General features: G+C 41.9%; 1 protein-coding gene across 1 annotated transcript; it reads left to right on the plus strand.

Moving 5' to 3' along the window:
- Positions 1–460: 460 nt before the first annotated feature.
- On the plus strand, positions 461–13,669 carry LOC139422338 (tumor necrosis factor receptor superfamily member 1A-like). The gene is made up of 10 exons (XM_071173540.1): positions 461–618; positions 1,292–1,405; positions 1,681–1,801; positions 3,362–3,490; positions 3,678–3,827; positions 4,020–4,107; positions 9,242–9,315; positions 9,489–9,658; positions 9,965–10,088; positions 11,464–13,669. Exons 2-10 carry the CDS (start codon positions 1,340–1,342, stop codon positions 11,751–11,753), a joined length of 1,212 nt encoding a protein of 403 aa, XP_071029641.1. The 5' UTR covers positions 461–618; positions 1,292–1,339; the 3' UTR covers positions 11,754–13,669.
- Positions 13,670–17,373: the final 3,704 nt, after the last annotated feature.

Here is a 17,373-nt window from a genome sequence, read left to right on the forward strand (position 1 = left end):
CATACTCAATTTACTCCATACTCGGGGTCAATTGTGCCAAGAGACAAGCTATGTTTTCAAAAGGGTTGTTTACACGAATTCTGATTATGTCCAAGGACACACAACTCCTGAAATATACGTAGATATCTTCGTTAGATACTATATTTCCTTGACGTAGTGATACTGAATGTAACAAATCGCTCAACATACCCCCCTCTCCCCTGTTACTCCGATAGGCAGAGGGGGAATGCGTATTTAGCATTACGCTACATCCCGATAAAATAAACAATTCCCCTAGCACCCTGCAGGTGTTTCAATTGTTGTTTTTATATACACTTGGGAAATGTCTCTTGTGACCCATAGGCGCACAGCCTGCTATTGCTCAATCGAGTATTATAAACCTTTATCATACTACCTATGGCGTAACCTGTAGTACGCCCTGCAAGTCAGACTTCCTTGAAACAATGACGTTTCCATTTTCCCGTTTGAGTCCGCCCTCTCACTAGAGCTCGCGATTTAATACCCTGGCGTATCTTTTGAGATTGGAATGCGTTTCTTAAAGTCTTACTACAAATTAGATTTTAATTTTGGAGACTCTACTGCATCGCCATTTGTCATGTAGGAGCGGTTTTGATAAAGGTAAGTGACGGTAACTCCGCCTGTAGTTTTGGGAAAAGAGATTGATAATATCGGACTTCTGCGGCTAAAAACAGTGGGTGTACGCTACAGTGAAATCGAAACTAAATACGTTTTCTCGGTTTTTATTGTGGCTTAAGTGAAGTTTTTATTCTTGAACTAGATATGAACTTTCTATTAATTAAGTCCAGGATAATAATGTACCGCGCCATAAGTGGGTTCCCAAGTGGCGTAGCGTTCTGAGGCATCTCGGCCCTAGAGGCATCATATCTACCTACCTACACTATGGTTCGAATCCAGGCTGTATCACAACTGGCCGTGATTGGGAGTCCCATAGGGCGGCCGGGTTTGGCCGTCGTAAATAAGAATTTGTTCTTAACTGACTTGCCTAGATAAACAAAGGTTACATTCTAAAATAAATAAATGCATGTATGTAAATAATCTTCCGAGACGTACGTTATAACGCTAGCTAGGCTATACGTTTTAAATCAAACAAAGTTCATATCTATATAGCCTTGACATGGTAGTAAACAAGTTATTTTTGCACAGCGAAATACTGATTCATATTGACAACATTTTCTTTGCACTAGAAAAAAGGTAAGTCAAGTAGGCCTAATGTGTGAAAGCATTATGAAGAGTTTTGTCACACGTTTTACCCCATCTCTCCTTTCTGCAGGTGTTGTTCTTTTAAAGATGGTGTTAGTGAGAAGAGTGGTGTGAAAGAATGGACGTCTTGAGAGGGAAATGGAAGGAAAAATGCATTCTGAACGTTTGCGCTCTGCTCATATTGGTAAGAAACTTTAACATGAACAGATTCATAATGCCGAGTCCTCTACCAATAACATAATGCCCCATCTAGTCATACTTATTTCTCAGCAATACATCAATCAACCCCCACCAATCCATCAAATGTGTGAATTATTCACACCAATCAATTAGTCAATCATTTCAGGAATAGGCCTATACAGTAGCCTGTCAATCAGTTATAAAATATTTTCAGTAATTACATATGACTGGTATTTGATTGGATCTGTTCTATAACAACAATGTAATGTAATGTTGCAGTGCTGGTCAGTAGACCCCTCCCCCTTGGTACCACCACTTCCTACGACCCAGGAGTTTCAATGCCTTGAGGGGAGTCATTACCACACTGCTAACGGGACATGCTGTCGAAAGTGCCATGAAGGTAGGCCTTCTGTACTGTACTAGATTACACTGCACTTATACAACTGGGCCTTTCAATTCCCGAGTGTAACGTGGGTGTAACTTATACTTTTCCATACACTATGCATTGAGTTAAAGATCAAATCCGCTTCAAAGGGAACAGTGCCACTGTTCGCCCCAGAACTAGAGTAACTATATGTCCCAGATTGTGTGGGACAGTCCCTCATTTTTGCCCTTTGTCCCACGTCCCGCAACCAAACAATCATGTCCCTCATTTTATCAACAAATTGAAACACTACTAATTTAGAAAAAGGTAGATTTTTATTTGATTTGATTGACTTCCTATTGATTTGATGAGAATTGACATTCCAACCTGTCTCTTTTGCAGTCAAGTTGCCCTTATGACAATATACTATAGCATAAGGATGTGGTGCTGACTGATGTGGAATGGGAAATATGCAGTAACTACATCCATTTTTGAATTTAATGAATGATATGTACCCATTGATTTTTGAAGAATATAACTTAGAAATGCCCATGAGCTTAGTTCAACTGTCACACCCCATCAGAACCCAAGATATAAGCTTGTTTTACTCCAATGTTTGTAAACAAAGTAAATGTTAACAAATATTGTATAGTCTCAAAACACGATTAAAACTATAATTTTGATATCATGGATGGTCAGTCCTTGCATAGCTCTGTCTATGAATTTGAGAGTACTTACGTTTCTCCAGCCCCATCCCTCAACTTTTTACTCTTTCTTATTGTTTCAACTGCTGATTGAAGTTTTTAACACTTCTCCAATGTTGTTGAGATCTGATATTCTGCGCAGCGCAAGAAGAAACATAGGCCAATGTCATATCGTCAACCAATCACATTATCCAAATATTTTCGGGGCTAAATTCCAGCTAAACTTGGAGAGGACAGTTACCTACCGGTGTTTACAAAAAGTGTGTGTCTGACAAAGAGCTACAAAAGTAAGTAAACAGCTGTATTGGACTGAAAGATACCAGGTCATTTCGTCAAACTCTCCATGCTCATTAGTTGCTCAATCAACATATTTGATGCTACTTCACTCAATCCTGTTTTAAAAGTCTATTTTCTTTTCCCCTGAGAGGAACCAAAAATGTTTAATTGTCCAAATATTCCCAGATCCCCGTACAAAACAGCCACACAAGTGGTCTCTTGTTTCTGGATCACCAAATGTTGCGCAAGGCAAAAGAGAAGGCTACGTGTGCTTCAATTGGCTCGTGCGGTGCAGCGTCGGAGATGTGTGCCTGTGCATTGATGTCAGAGGGGGAAAACCAATGTTTGCAGTAACTTCTTTGTTGTTGTAATATCCTAAATGGATGTGGCAGTTTCACCAGTTAAGGATTCCAGCTTTAAACAAAAACCTTATTTCAAGATTCTACCCTTATTGTGTATAAAAGACAGTCGTCTGTCACACGGTAGGCCCTACATACTGTTTACTATATTTGTCTCTAGCCTAGTTTTAGCTCTGACGTATCACCAGGTTTTACAGTAAATAAATATGCTGGATTGTATTGCCTCCCCCTTAGTATGTATGTATTGTCTTCTCCAGGGTTTATGCTGAAGGAGCACTGCACTAAGAACGGCGACAATAGCCTATGTGTCCACTGTGAAGAGGGCAGGACGTACCTAGAGAAGAGTAACTATGCCAAGAACTGCCTCCGTTGTACACTCTGTGTTGGTACAGTACAATTATTTAAAAACATTTTCAATGATTTACAATAATGTGCAAGTATTTACAAAATACATTGAAAAAAATGGCATCACTATAAATCGTCTCAATATGGTATGATAGCAAATGTCTCTTGTCTTCTCTCTATTTCTCTCTATTCTGTTCTCCTTGGCTGTGTTGTTCCATACACCTGTAGACAATGAGGAAGTGTTTTCACCATGCAAGAAGAGTAAGAACACAGTGTGTCGCTGCAAAAAAGGCTTCTACCAAAACAGAATAAACTCGGGAACACGGGAGTGCCTCACTTGCAAGACATGTGGACCTGGAGAGAGAGAAACGCAACCATGTGAGTTTGTCTTGCTAGTGTGGTTCATAATGTTTCACGTTTTTCCACCCAACCTGGTATTTACTTATGGATTACACAGTATAATGGTTATTACATAATAATGACAACCCTTTGTTTTGTAGTACTAGTAGTATTATTTGTGTGTATGACAAAGTTTGTGTGTGTACTGAGTGTACATACTCTTGTTGACAGGTAAGGAAGAGAGTGACACTGTGTGTGAATGTAAGGACTTCTACTTCCGAGACAAGAAAAGCAACAAGACCTGTCTTTCATGCAAATTGTGAGTACTGGCTTGTGAACAAGCTGACACTTTTGTCCGTTAAAACTCTTTGTGTTCAGCCCTAGTATATAATTATACCCCACAGGAAGAGCTGTAGAGTAAGTATACCTCTTCATCCATTAAATATCTTGGAGTATATCAAACAAAAGATACACCCAAACTTCATGACAGGAATTACAATCACATCAACAAGAAAGTATATGATGACCTGGACAGGCGGAATTCACTTCCCTTGGGTCTTAGTGGTAGAATTGAAACAAGCAAACTGCCGAGGTTACTGTATTTGTTCCAATCACTGCCCATAGATATCCCACCTAAACAGTTTAGTGAACGGGATAAAAGATATCAAGGTTTATCTGGAACAGTAAGAGACCAAGAATTAGATATACAATATTACAATTACCAACAAATAGTGGGGGAATGGCCTTACCAAACCTAAAATATTATTTTGTTTCAGCCCAATTGAGACCTCTGGTGTGTTGGTGCAATTCAGAATATGAATCCAAATGGAAAGACATTGAGACTACTATGACAGAGATACCCATACAGTCCGAGACTACTATGACAGAGATGCCCATACAGTCCGAGACTACTATGACAGAGATACCCATACAGTCCGAGACTACTATGACAGAGATACCCATACAGTCCGAGACTACTATGACAGAGATACCCATACAGTCCGAGACTACTATGACAGAGATACCCATACAGTCCGAGACTACTATGACAGAGATACCCATACAGTCCGAGACTACTATGACAGAGATGCCCATACAGTCCGAGAGTACTATGACAGAGATACCCATACAGTCCGAGACTACTATGACAGAGTAACCCATACAGTCCGAGACTACTATGACAGAGATACCCATACAGTCCGAGACTACTATGACAGAGATACCCATACAGTCCGAGACTACTATGACAGAGATACCCATACAGTCCGAGACTACTATGACAGAGATACCCATACAGTCCGAGACTACTATGACAGAGATACCCATACAGTCCGAGACTACTATGACAGAGATACCCATACAGTCCGAGACTACTATGACAGAGATACCCATACAGTCCGAGACTACTATGACAGAGATACCCATACAGTCCGAGACTACTATGACAGAGATACCCATACAGTCCGAGACTACTATGACAGAGATACCCATACAGTCCGAGACTACTATGACAGAGATACCCATACAGTCCGAGACTACTATGACAGAGATACCCATACAGTCCGAGACTACTATGACAGAGATACCCATACAGTCCGAGACTACTATGACAGAGATGCCCATACAGTCCGAGACTACTATGACAGAGATACCCATACAGTCCGAGACTACTATGACAGAGATACCCATACAGTCCGAGACTACTATGACAGAGATGCCCATACAGTCCGAGACTACTATGACAGAGATACCCATACAGTCCGAGACTACTATGACAGAGATACCCATACAATAGACAAAATCAGTAGATTCATTTCTCTCTTAAGACATGGTTATGGGTTGTTAAGCAAATGAATTTAGACAGAGAGTTCAAACTGCTGAGTTGGCCCACATACGACCCCAGCTTCATCCCTGCAATTCAGGACAGCAGATTTAAACAGTGGACGTAGAAAGGCATCACATGATTTTGTACAATTTTAAGGAATGAGATCCTGGAGAATTTCCAGGACCTAAGTCAAAAAACATGGCTTAGATAAACAACATTTTTACAGATACATATAAGTTCAACACTATTTTTGAATGGAGATAAATGTGGTTGACCCTCAAGCACCTCAAAATGTATCCAAGTATTCACTAACGCATACATCTTGGGGAGTAACAAAAAAACGATTTCAAATCTCTACTTGGGTATTCTATCCTCAAAGAAACATTGTACAAACTGTATTAAACAGAAATGGGAGGAGGAACTTAACATTGAAATAACTGATGAAACATGGTTGAACATATTTGAGTCTCAACTAAGCTCCACCAACTGAAGGACATGGAGAGAATTCTGTTGGATGAATGTTATACGTTTCTTCATAACACCTAAACTGAAATCAAAACAGACTGGCTCCCTAAACCCTTGTTGGAGAGAATGTGGGCTATCCAGGGGGACCACCCTCATGTACTTTGGTCCTTCCCCGCAATTAAAATTTACTAGGGAGAAATAAGATCTAACATTGAAAAAATAATTGGATTTGACATAGAACAAAAATAATTTCTTTGTATTTGGATGAAATGCCTGATTATTTACACAATAGAGAAAAGTACCTCTTGAAGGTCCTACTGGCAGCCAGTAAAAAGGCTATCACTAGGAAATGGTTACAAAAAGACCCTCCCACCGTGACACAATGGATAGACATTGTTAAAGAAATATGACCTTTGCTTTAAGAACTCAAGAGGAGAGAGGGACAATGGGTTTCATACTGTAACATTGTATGGTGGGTGCTGTACCTGCCAGACCTTTTTGTTATTTTACTTGATTTGTATTATCATTGTGTTGTTCAATAAAAACAAAGTAACAAAAAATGATCATTCTGCTTGTAAATGGGAAGTTTAATAGAAACTGTCTGCAACGTTGTGCAACAAACTTCTTTCCGTGGGTGAGTTAAAAGACAGAAGTATTTTCACATGTCAGCTGTTTTGTGGTCACACCAACCCTGGTCCTGGAGACACACAGTCTGTTGCTATGTAAGGTTGGAGAAGGTCATCATGTCCAGGCTTTAGTTCCAGCCCAGCACTAACACACCTGATTCACCATAATCTACTGCTTATCAATCAATCTATCAATTAAATGTATTTATAAAGCCCTTTTTACATCAGCCGATGTCACAAAGTGCTGTACAGAAACCCAGCCTAAAACCCCAAACAGCAAGCAATGCAGATGTAGAAGCACGGTGGCTAGGAAAAACTCCCTGGAAAGGCAGGAACATAGGAAGAAACCTAGAGAGGAACCAGGCTATGAGGGGTGACCAGTCCTCTTCTGGGTGTGCCGGGTGGAGATTATAACAGAACATGGCCAAGATGTTCAAACGTTCATAGATGACCAGCAGTCAAATAATAATAATCACAGTAGTTGTAGAGGGTGCAACAGGTCAGCACACATATATACAGTGCCTTGCGAAAGTATTCGGCCCCCTTGAACTTTGCGACCTTTTGCCACATTTCAGGCTTCAAACATAAAGATATAAAACTGTATTTTTTTTGTGAAGAATCAACAACAAGTAGGACACAATCATGAAGTGGAACGACATTTATTGGATATTTCAAACTTTTTTAACAAATCAAAAACTGAAAAATTGGGCGTGCAAAATTATTCAGCCCCCTTAAGTTAATACTTTGTAGCGCCACCTTTTGCTGCGATTACAGCTGTAAGTCGCTTGGGGTATGTCTATCAGTTTTGCACATCGAGAGACTGAATTTTTTTCCCATTCCTCCTTGCAAAACAGCTCGAGCTCAGTGAGGTTGGATGGAGAGCATTTGTGAACAGCAGTTTTCAGTTCTTTCCACAGATTCTCGATTGGATTCAGGTCTGGACTTTGACTTGGCCATTCTAACACCTGGATATGTTTATTTTTGAGCCATTCCATTGTAGATTTTGCTTTATGTTTTGGATCATTGTCTTGTTGGAAGACAAATCTCCATCCCAGTCTCAGGTCTTTTGCAGACTCCATCAGGTTTTCTTCCAGAATGGTCCTGTATTTGGCTCCATCCATCTTCCCATCAATTTTAACCATCTTCCCTGTCCCTGCTGAAGAAAAGCAGGCCCAAACCATGATGCTGCCACCACCATGTTTGACAGTGGGGATGGTGTGTTCAGCTGTGTTGCTTTTACGCCAAACATAACGTCTTGCAATGTTGCCAAAAAGTTCAATTTTGGTTTCATCTGACCAGAGCACCTTCTTCCACATGTTTGGTGTGTCTCCCAGGTGGCTTGTGGCAAACTTTAAACAACACTTTTTATGGACATCTTTAAGAAATGGCTTTCTTCTTGCCACTCTTCCATAAAGGCCAGATTTGTGCAATATACGACTGATTGTTGTCCTATGGACAGAGTCTCCCACCTCAGCTGTAGATCTCTGCAGTTCATCCAGAGTGATCATGGGCCTCTTGGCTGCATCTCTGATCAGTCTTCTCCTTGTATGAGCTGAAAGTTTAGAGGGACGGCCAGGTCTTGGTAGATTTGCAGTGGTCTGATACTCCTTCCATTTCAATATTATCGCTTGCACAGTGCTCCTTGGGATGTTTAAAGCTTGGGAAATATTTTTGTATCCAAATCCGGCTTTAAACTTCTTCACAACAGTATCTCGGACCTGCCTGGTGTGTTCCTTGTTCTTCATGATGCTCTCTGCGCTTTTAACGGACCTCTGAGACTATCACAGTGCAGGTGCATTTATACGGAGACTTGATTACACACAGGTGGATTGTATTTATCATCATTAGTCATTTAGGTCAACATTGGATCATTCAGAGATCCTCACTGAACTTCTGGAGAGAGTTTGCTACACTGAAAGTAAAGGGGCTGAATAATTTTGCACGCCCAATTTTTTAGTTTTTGATTTGTTAAAAAAGTTTGAAATATCCAATAAATGTCGTTCCACTTCATGATTGTGTCCCACTTGTTGTTGATTCTTCACAAAAAATACAGTTTTATATCTTTATGTTTGAAGCCTGAAATGTGGCAAAAGGTCGCAAAGTTCAAGGGGGCCGAATACTTTCGCAAGGCACTGTATATATGAGCGAGAGAGACTTAAATTCACACAGGACACTGGATAAGACAGGAGAAATACTCCAGATATAACAGACTGACCCTAGCCCCCCGACACATAAACTATTGCAGCATAATTACTGAAGGCTGCGACAGTAGGGGTCTATACCCCCGGACAGGGCCAACCAGGCAGGATATGTCCATACATCAAGACTATAGGCAGTGGTGACCACTGATAAAGCGCTGGTAACTGTCTCTTTCAGTGTTCTGTCTTTCCGGAGGGGGGTATGCTGCAACAGGATGGCCTGGATGGTTCTTCTGTAGAGCTGTTCTTCACATGACTCAACATTAATCATTTCCTCTTCACAAACGGGCCACTTCCTCTTCAATAATATACCATTTCCTGTGTGCATTTTCTCTCCAGATGTGAGCTGACTGCTGACTGCCAGCAGGAGTGTTCTTCAGGCACACATCCCACTCCCAATGGCGATGGCAAATGTGAGTTTCTGATACTTCGTGGCTGGGTCAGGCTAGAAACATAGTTTGTTTATTTGGTGGGTCAAAATATACTTTTAAACTTTTTTTTGTTTTGCTTAAATATATTGGAACTAGACTGTTTCTGCCGTAAGGGTTGCAGAATGTATTCATTCTCTGCATGTTTCTCTTTCCAGACGAAGATACTGGGTCTCCCTACCTGTTGGCTGCGTTCAGCTGTGTTTGTCTGTTATTACTGGTGGTGGTGGGGATCATGGGCGTACTAGTGGTCCGACGGAAGCGCAAGGGGTCTAACTCCTTTCCCTCTGCTGAGATCACCTCTCAGGTGTCTGAGACATCTACTCGGGTGAGATACATCTCTGACCTCTCACTTTTGACCCCTGACATCTCACATTTCACCTCTGACCTGACTGGACAAACCCAATCTGATAAAAAACCTCTAAAAGGGTTGTATGGAGAAAAAATAGATACCATTTCAACTACTGTTTTGAATACCCAAGTGCATTTTGCTGTTTGCACCATAGTGCCAAGGAGGAAACCAATAGAATTTCCTTTATTGATTGTGCTGTGGTCCCCGGGTTTAGGATGTACTGGTAGTGGATGCAGTTCTATATAGTAGAATTCTGATGTTTTCCATTTTCTGTGATTATAGAGGCTGATCCAAGAGGACCCAGATACTGTTCTCAACCAGTGTATCCCTTCATGTAGCCCAGTGTGTGAGTGTGAACAGGAGCCCCTCAGAAAGCTACCGGACTGTGTCCCCAAGGAGATCAAGAGTAAGTGTGTGTGTGTGTGTGCATGTGCGTGCATGCGAACGTGTGTTGGTGCACATGTTTCCCTATCTTAAAAGGACTAGAATGTCCTGACGAGTCATCAGAATGTCCTGACAAGGTAGGACAACAAGAACAATTCTGGAAAGTGAGGACATTTTTAAAGGTTAGGGTTTGGTTAGGTTAGGTTAAGGGTTAGGATTTTGAAAGGAAATATGTTTTTACTCTCCAAAAAGTCCTGAGAATTCATGAAAACCAAGCTGTTTGTGTGTGTGTTGGAATGTGAATTTCTTTTTATATACACTACATGGCCAAAAGTATGTGGACACCTGCTCGTCGAACATCTCATTCCAAAATCATGTGCATTAATATGGAGCTGGTCCCCCCTTTGCTGCTATAACATCCTCTACTCTTCTGGAAAGGCTTTTCACTAGATGTTGGAACGTTGCTTGCGGGGACTTGCTTCCATTCAGCCACGAGCATTAGTGAGGTGGGAACTAATGTTGGGCGATTAGGCCTGGCGCGCAGTCAGCATTCCAATTCCTCCCAAAGGTGTTTGATGGGGTTGAGGTCAGGGCTCTGTGCAGGCCAGTCAAGTTCTTCCACACCGATCTCGACAAACCATTTCTGTATGGACCTCGCTTTGTGCACGGGGGAAACAGGAAAGGGCTTCCCCAAACTATTGCCACAAAGTTGGAAGCACAGAATCGTCTAGAATGTAATTATATGCTGTCGAGTTAAGATTTCCCTTCACTGGAACTAAGGGGCCAAGCCCGAACCATGAAACAGCCCCAGACCATTATTCTTCCTCCACCAAACTTTACAGTTGGCACTATGCATTTGGGCATGTAGCGTTCTCCAGGCATCCACCAAAACCAGATTCGTCCATCGGACTGCCAGATAGTGAAGCGTGATTCATTTCTCCTTAGAACGCGTTTCCAGAATCCAATGGCGGCAACCGACGCTTGGCATTGCGCATTGTGATCTTAGGCTTGTGTGCGGCTGATCGTCCATGGAAACCCATTTCATGAAGCTCCCGATGAACAGTTCTTGTGCTGACGTTGCTTCCAGAGACAGTTCGGAACTGGGTAGTGAGTGTTGCAACTGAGGACAGACTATTTTTGCGCATTTCAGCACTCAGCGGTCCCGTTTTGTGAGCTTGTGTGGCCTATCACTTTGCGGCTGAGCCGTTGTTGCTCCTAGATGTTTCCACTTCACAATAACAGCACTTACTGTTGACCTCGGTATCTCTAGCAGGGCAGAAAGTTTGACGAACTGACTTGTTGGAAAGGTGGCATCCATATTTTTGGCCATGTAGTCTATATTGAACTCTATTTTATTCTCGCTACCCTATCACCACTCTGTTCCTCTCTCCCTCCAGTTTCTGAGTTGATCTACTCGGTGTTGGACCAAGTCCCCACGCGCCATATGAAGGAGCTGGTGCGTTCGCTGGGTGTGAGTGACATCGTTATAGAGAGGGCTGAGAATGACCACCTCCGTGACACTAAGGAAGCCCAGTACCAGATGCTGAGGGTCTGGGCTAAGGGAAGTGCTCAGGGAGGGGGAGAGGTGCTAGCACGCCCTCTACTGTACCACCTGCTGGATAAGCTGAGAGACATGGACCTGGGAGGGACTGCAGAGGAGCTGGAGACCAAGTATGGAGATCAGTAGAGGGAGAGAGATGCAGACTGTATAGACCATGTATGGAGATCAGTAGAGGGAGAGTGATGCAGACTGTATAGACCATGTATGGAGATCAGTAGAGGGAGAGAGATGCAGACTGTATAGACCATGTATGGAGAGCAGTAGAGGGAGAGAGATGCAGACTGTATAGACCATGTATGGAGAGCAGTAGAGGGAGAGTGATGCAGACTGTATAGACCATGTATGGAGAGCAGTAGAGGGAGAGTGATGCAGACTGTATAGATCAAGTAGGGGACCCAGGTTTCTCTTCTCTATGTCGAATCAAAAGAGAAACCGAGAGAGACCAAGACTATTCATCATATGTATAGGATAATTAGGGGAGGGAGAGAGAGATAGGGGAGGTGCTAATGGGGAGAGAGAGAAGATCAGCCACATCCCTTTGTCCCTGACCTTATTTGTGTAGACCTGAGAGAATAGGATTGGCAATATGGAATATGGTAGTTGTTCAATATAAGCAATATGGTAGTTGTTCCACCTGGTCCAGATCTGATAGACTAGGTGGAAGTGTTGCCATGCTTTCACAATATGTCATAATGTATTATATAACCTTTTGGCAATGAGGCTGATTATTGATTACCAACCGTACTGTTCTTGTATGTTTTTCAAATATATATATATATATATATTCTTTGCACATTCGAACCAATGAGGAATCATATGTTTATAAAAAGCAGTTTTAGACAGTGCTGTTTGTAAAACAGGCAAACTTGTAATGTGTCACACACAGGTATGAGATCCACACTAAGAATTGAGTTAAACGCTGTGTTTAGGGTAATACAGATTTAACACCCATCTATAGTATTACAGTTATATATTACTGAGTATTATGTGGCGATAGGTAGCCAATAACTGAAAGGTTGCTGGTTCGAATCCCTGAGCTGATAAGGTGAAATAAATTGGTCTGTGCCATTGAGCAAGGCACTTAACCATACTTGCTCCTGTAAATCGCTCTGTATAAGGATGGCTAAAATGTAAATGTGAAATGTATTATTTACTGGTGTTGCAGTAGTACTCAAGCTAATATTTCGATAGGAACCTGTATAGCTTTAATCTTCCCTGTCTCTATCTTGCATTAATCAACCACAAACATATCAAAAAGATATTAGCATTATATGTCATATTTGAAGTCTGAAGTGGTTTTTATATGGTTATTAATGCTGCTTAGGAGGATGTTGTATATTTGAATGGTTCTTTGATAAGTTGCTGCTTGGGCGTGAAGATCAAACTACTGTAGTTTTGCTGTCTTTTACTACTGTCTTGATGTGCACATTCTTGTTTTACAAAATAAGTTAGGGATGTATCAATCTGTCATATTTCTTTACTATTCAGTGTGCAGTGCATTCCTCCTCAAACAATCACACCCATCCAGGTTGTCTCTGTGCCGTGGTTTTGGATCACCACAAGTGATTGATTCTTATCTGTACAGTAATAGTTGTGTCAGTACTGTTAGGGCACAGGCAGGTCTTCTGCAGGTGTTGTCCCTGAGTTATTGACATTCCTTAAAGCCCCATCATCATGCCGCCATTATTCAGGATCACTTAGTCAGAGGACACACCTGTCATTCTGCAGGGCTGACTGATCTCTGGGAGACTAAACATGGAAACTAGGGATGGGTCGATGGATAGATGGCACTCAAGTTTCTAGTTTTTAATGTCAGGTGCAGAAGTACAGTGAAATGCCATGTATTGGATTTTATAATATTTTACAGCACTTTTTAACATTGAATTGTTACAGGTGATTTTACTAAAGACAAACTATTTTTATTCTCAAATCACATACAGTATATGCAGACATTGATTTGTTTTGATTAAGGTGGGGGAGGCGCTCAACAAAGTTGATCAATTGTATATATTTTTTAAATAAAGAATCTCTTGTAAAAGTGACCTGGTATGCAGCTGTTATTATGACTGTAAGTGTTAGATACTGTTCTATTCAGCATACATTATGTATAGCTTTGTTTTCTTGCTCATTAATTGCATGTCTGGCTGTGTGGTCTGTGTGTGTATGACGGTGTAATGGTGTGTATAACTTCTGGTATGTAGTCTCTGCATTCCTCGACGTAGCATGAACTTATTAAACTATACTTCTCACGCTCCCTCTCTGTCTTTGGCTCTCTTTTTATCGTTACCCTGTCCCCTCTCTCCCTCCCTCTCTCTTCATCTGTCGCCACATCCCCTCTCTAACCTTTTCCACTTCCCTTCCCACGTCCTCTACATGTCTGCTGATCTGTCTGTCATTTGACAGTTATCCTGTTTTTCAATCACCTCGTTCCTCAGTCAACTACCATTCTGTGTCTCCCTCTGTTTTCTAACCCTTATAGGCGGTGCTCTTCACGTCTCTCTAGGTAGAGACTCCTCAGACAGGGTTTTAGAGGACATGATCACTTCCTGTAGAACTATTACCACCTCAGAATGATCGATATCACTGATTGACATGAAACAACACAAACCATCTAGTCAAAAGAAATGAATCAGCGCCACCCTCATAACAAACACCACTGCTACACATTAACTAGGCCGTAGTGCAGATGAGTTATTTTAGGAATCCAGTTGTTCTCGTAAGGCCAGTTAGAGGGCAGGGGTGCTAGAGAAAGGGAGGGAAGGAGGCAGGATAGGGAGGGACTGAATCAAAGAGTGAGAGAGCCAACAGAAAAAAAAGATGACTGTCTGAATCAAGATGGATCCAACCGAAGCCAGGTAATTAATTGACTTTATTTTATTACCGTAGAAGTAGACTTGTGAAGGCACTATCTGGGACATTGTATCTTTGATTATTACACTCAATCAATGCCTTGACAATCTGACGCTTCTTCTTTGTATAATAATCAGTATACTTATACTGTGTTGTAATGTGTTCGTTTAATGTGCTGTGTTGATTTGCGGTTCCACTCAGAACTAACACAGACCAACAGGTGTCAACCCAAAAATACAATTGTGTTTCAATGATACTTGAAGTCACCAGCATTAATGGATTGAGATATAGTGGATGTAAACAGGTGGTAACGTAGTTTAAAATTGTTTTTTTATTTCACCTTTATTTAACCAGGAAGGCCAGTTGAGAACAAGTTCTCATTTACAACCTGGCCAAGATAAAGCAAATCAGTGCGACAAAAACAACAACAGAGTTACATGGGATAAACAAACGTACAGTCAATAACACAATAGAAATATCTATATACAGTGTGTGCAAATGTAGTAAGATTAGGGAGGTAAGGCAATAAATAGGCCATAGTAGCGAAGTAATTACAGTTTAGCAAATTAACACTGGAGCGATAGATGAGCAGATGATGATGTGCAGGTTGAAATACTGGTGTGCAAAAGAGCAGAAAGTAAATAAAAACAATATGGGGATGAGGTAGGTAGATTGGGTGGGCTATTTACAGATGGGCTATGTACAGCTGCAGCGATCCCGTCATTGGCAACTGAGAACTGGAAGGAAAGGCGGCCAAAGGGAGAGTTGGCTTTGGGGGTAACCAGTGAAATATACCTGCTGGAGCGCGTGTTGTTATCGTGACCATTGAGCTGAGATAAGGTGGAGCGTTACCTAGCATAGACTTATAGATGACCTGGAGTCAGTGGGTTTGGCGATGAATATGAAGCGAGGGCCAGCCAACGAGAGCATACAGGTCACAGTGGTGGGTGGTATAACGGGCTTTGGTGACTAAATGGATGGCACTGTGATAGACTACATCCAATTTGCTGAGTAGAGTGTTGGAGGCTATTTTGTAAATGGCATCGCCGAAGTCAAGGATCGGTAGGATAGTCAGTTTTACTAGGGTATGTTTGGCAGCATGAGTAAAGGATGCTTTGTTGCGAAATAGGAAGCCAATTCTAGATTTGATTTTGGATTGGAGATGCTCAATGTGAGTCTGGAAGGAGAGTTTACAGTCTAACCAGATTCCTAGGTATTTGTAGTTGTCCACATATACTAGGTCAGAACAGTCCAGAGTAAAATCTGGACACCTACAAATCAGCTGGGCTAGACAATCTGGACCCTCTCTTTTAAAATGATCCACCGCAATTGTTGCAACCCCTATTACTAGCCTGTTCAACCTCTCTTTCGTATCGCCTGAGATCCCTAAAGATTGGAAAGCTTCCGCGGTCATCCCCCTCTTCAAAGGGGGAGACACTCTAGACCCAAACTGTTACAGACCTATATCTATCCTACCCTGCCTTTCTAAAATCTTCGAAAGCCAAGTTAACAAACAGGTCGCTGACCATTCCGAATCCCACCATACCTTCTCCGCTATGCAATCTGGTTTCCGAGCTGGTCATGGGTGCACCTCAGCCATGCTCAAGGTCCTAAACGATATCATAATCGCCATCGATAAAATACAAAACTGTGCAGCCCTCTTCATCGACCTGGCCAAAGCTTTCGACTCTGTCAATCACTGCATTCTTATCGGCAGACTCAACAGCCTTGGTTTCTAAAATGACTGCCTCGCCTGGATCACCAACTACTTCTCTGATAGAGTTCAGTGTGTCAAATCGGAGGGCCTGTTGTCTGGACCTCTGGCAGTCTCTATGGGGGTGCCACAGGGTTTAATTATTGGGCCGACTCTTTTCTCTGTATACATCAATGATGTCGCTCAGGTGCTGCAGGTGATTCCCTGATCCACCTCTATGCAGACGACACCATTTTGTACACGTCTGGCCCTTCTTTGGTCACTGTGTTAAAAAAAAAAATATTTCACCTTTATTTAACCAGAACCTAGTTGAGAACAAGTTCTCATTTACAACTGTGACCTGGCCAAGAGAAAGCAAAGCAGTGTGACACAAACAACAACACAGTGTTGTTTGTGTTACACATGGAATTTGGGTGAAGGAGAAATGGGGAGGCTTGGGCAAGTTGCTGTGGGGGGTGCAGAGCTGTTGACCGGAGTAGGGGTAGCCAGGAGTAAAGCATGGCCAGCTGTAGAAAAATGCTTATTGAAATTCTCGATTATCGTATATTTATCGGTGGTGACAGTGTTTCCTAGCCTCAGTGCAGTGGGCAGCTGGGAGGAGGTGCTCTTATTCTCCATGGACTTTACAGTATCCCTGAACTTTTTTGTGTTTGTGCTGCAGGATGCAAATTTCTGTTTGAAAAAGCTAGCCTTTGTTTTCCTGACTGCCTGTGTATATTGGTTCCTAACTTCCCTGAAAAGTTGCATATCTCGGGGGCTATTCGATGCTAATGCAGTACGCCATAGGATGTTTTTGTGCTGGTCAAGGGCAGTCAAGTTTGGAGTGAACCAAGGGCTATATCTGTTCTCAATTAATCTGTAACAAGCGGCAACAATGAGAGACTTATTTCTGGAAAGGTGGATTTTTAAAATTAGAAGCTCAACTGTTTGGATAGCATGACAGAATAGCATGGATAGCATGACAGAACTCTGCAGGCTATCTCTGCAGTAGATTGCAACTCCTCCCCCTTTGGCAGTTCTATTTTGGTGGAAAATGTTGTAGTTGGGGATGGAAATTTCAGAATTTTTGGTGACCTTCCTAAGCCAGGATTTAGACACGGCTAGGACATCAGGGTTGGCAGAGTGTGCTAAAGCAGTGAGTAAAACAAACTTAGGGAGGAGGCTTCTGATGTTAACATGCAT

The sequence above is a fragment of the Oncorhynchus clarkii genome, chromosome 2 (assembly GCF_045791955.1).
Source record: "Oncorhynchus clarkii lewisi isolate Uvic-CL-2024 chromosome 2, UVic_Ocla_1.0, whole genome shotgun sequence".
Classification (NCBI taxonomy): Eukaryota; Metazoa; Chordata; class Actinopteri; order Salmoniformes; family Salmonidae; genus Oncorhynchus; species Oncorhynchus clarkii.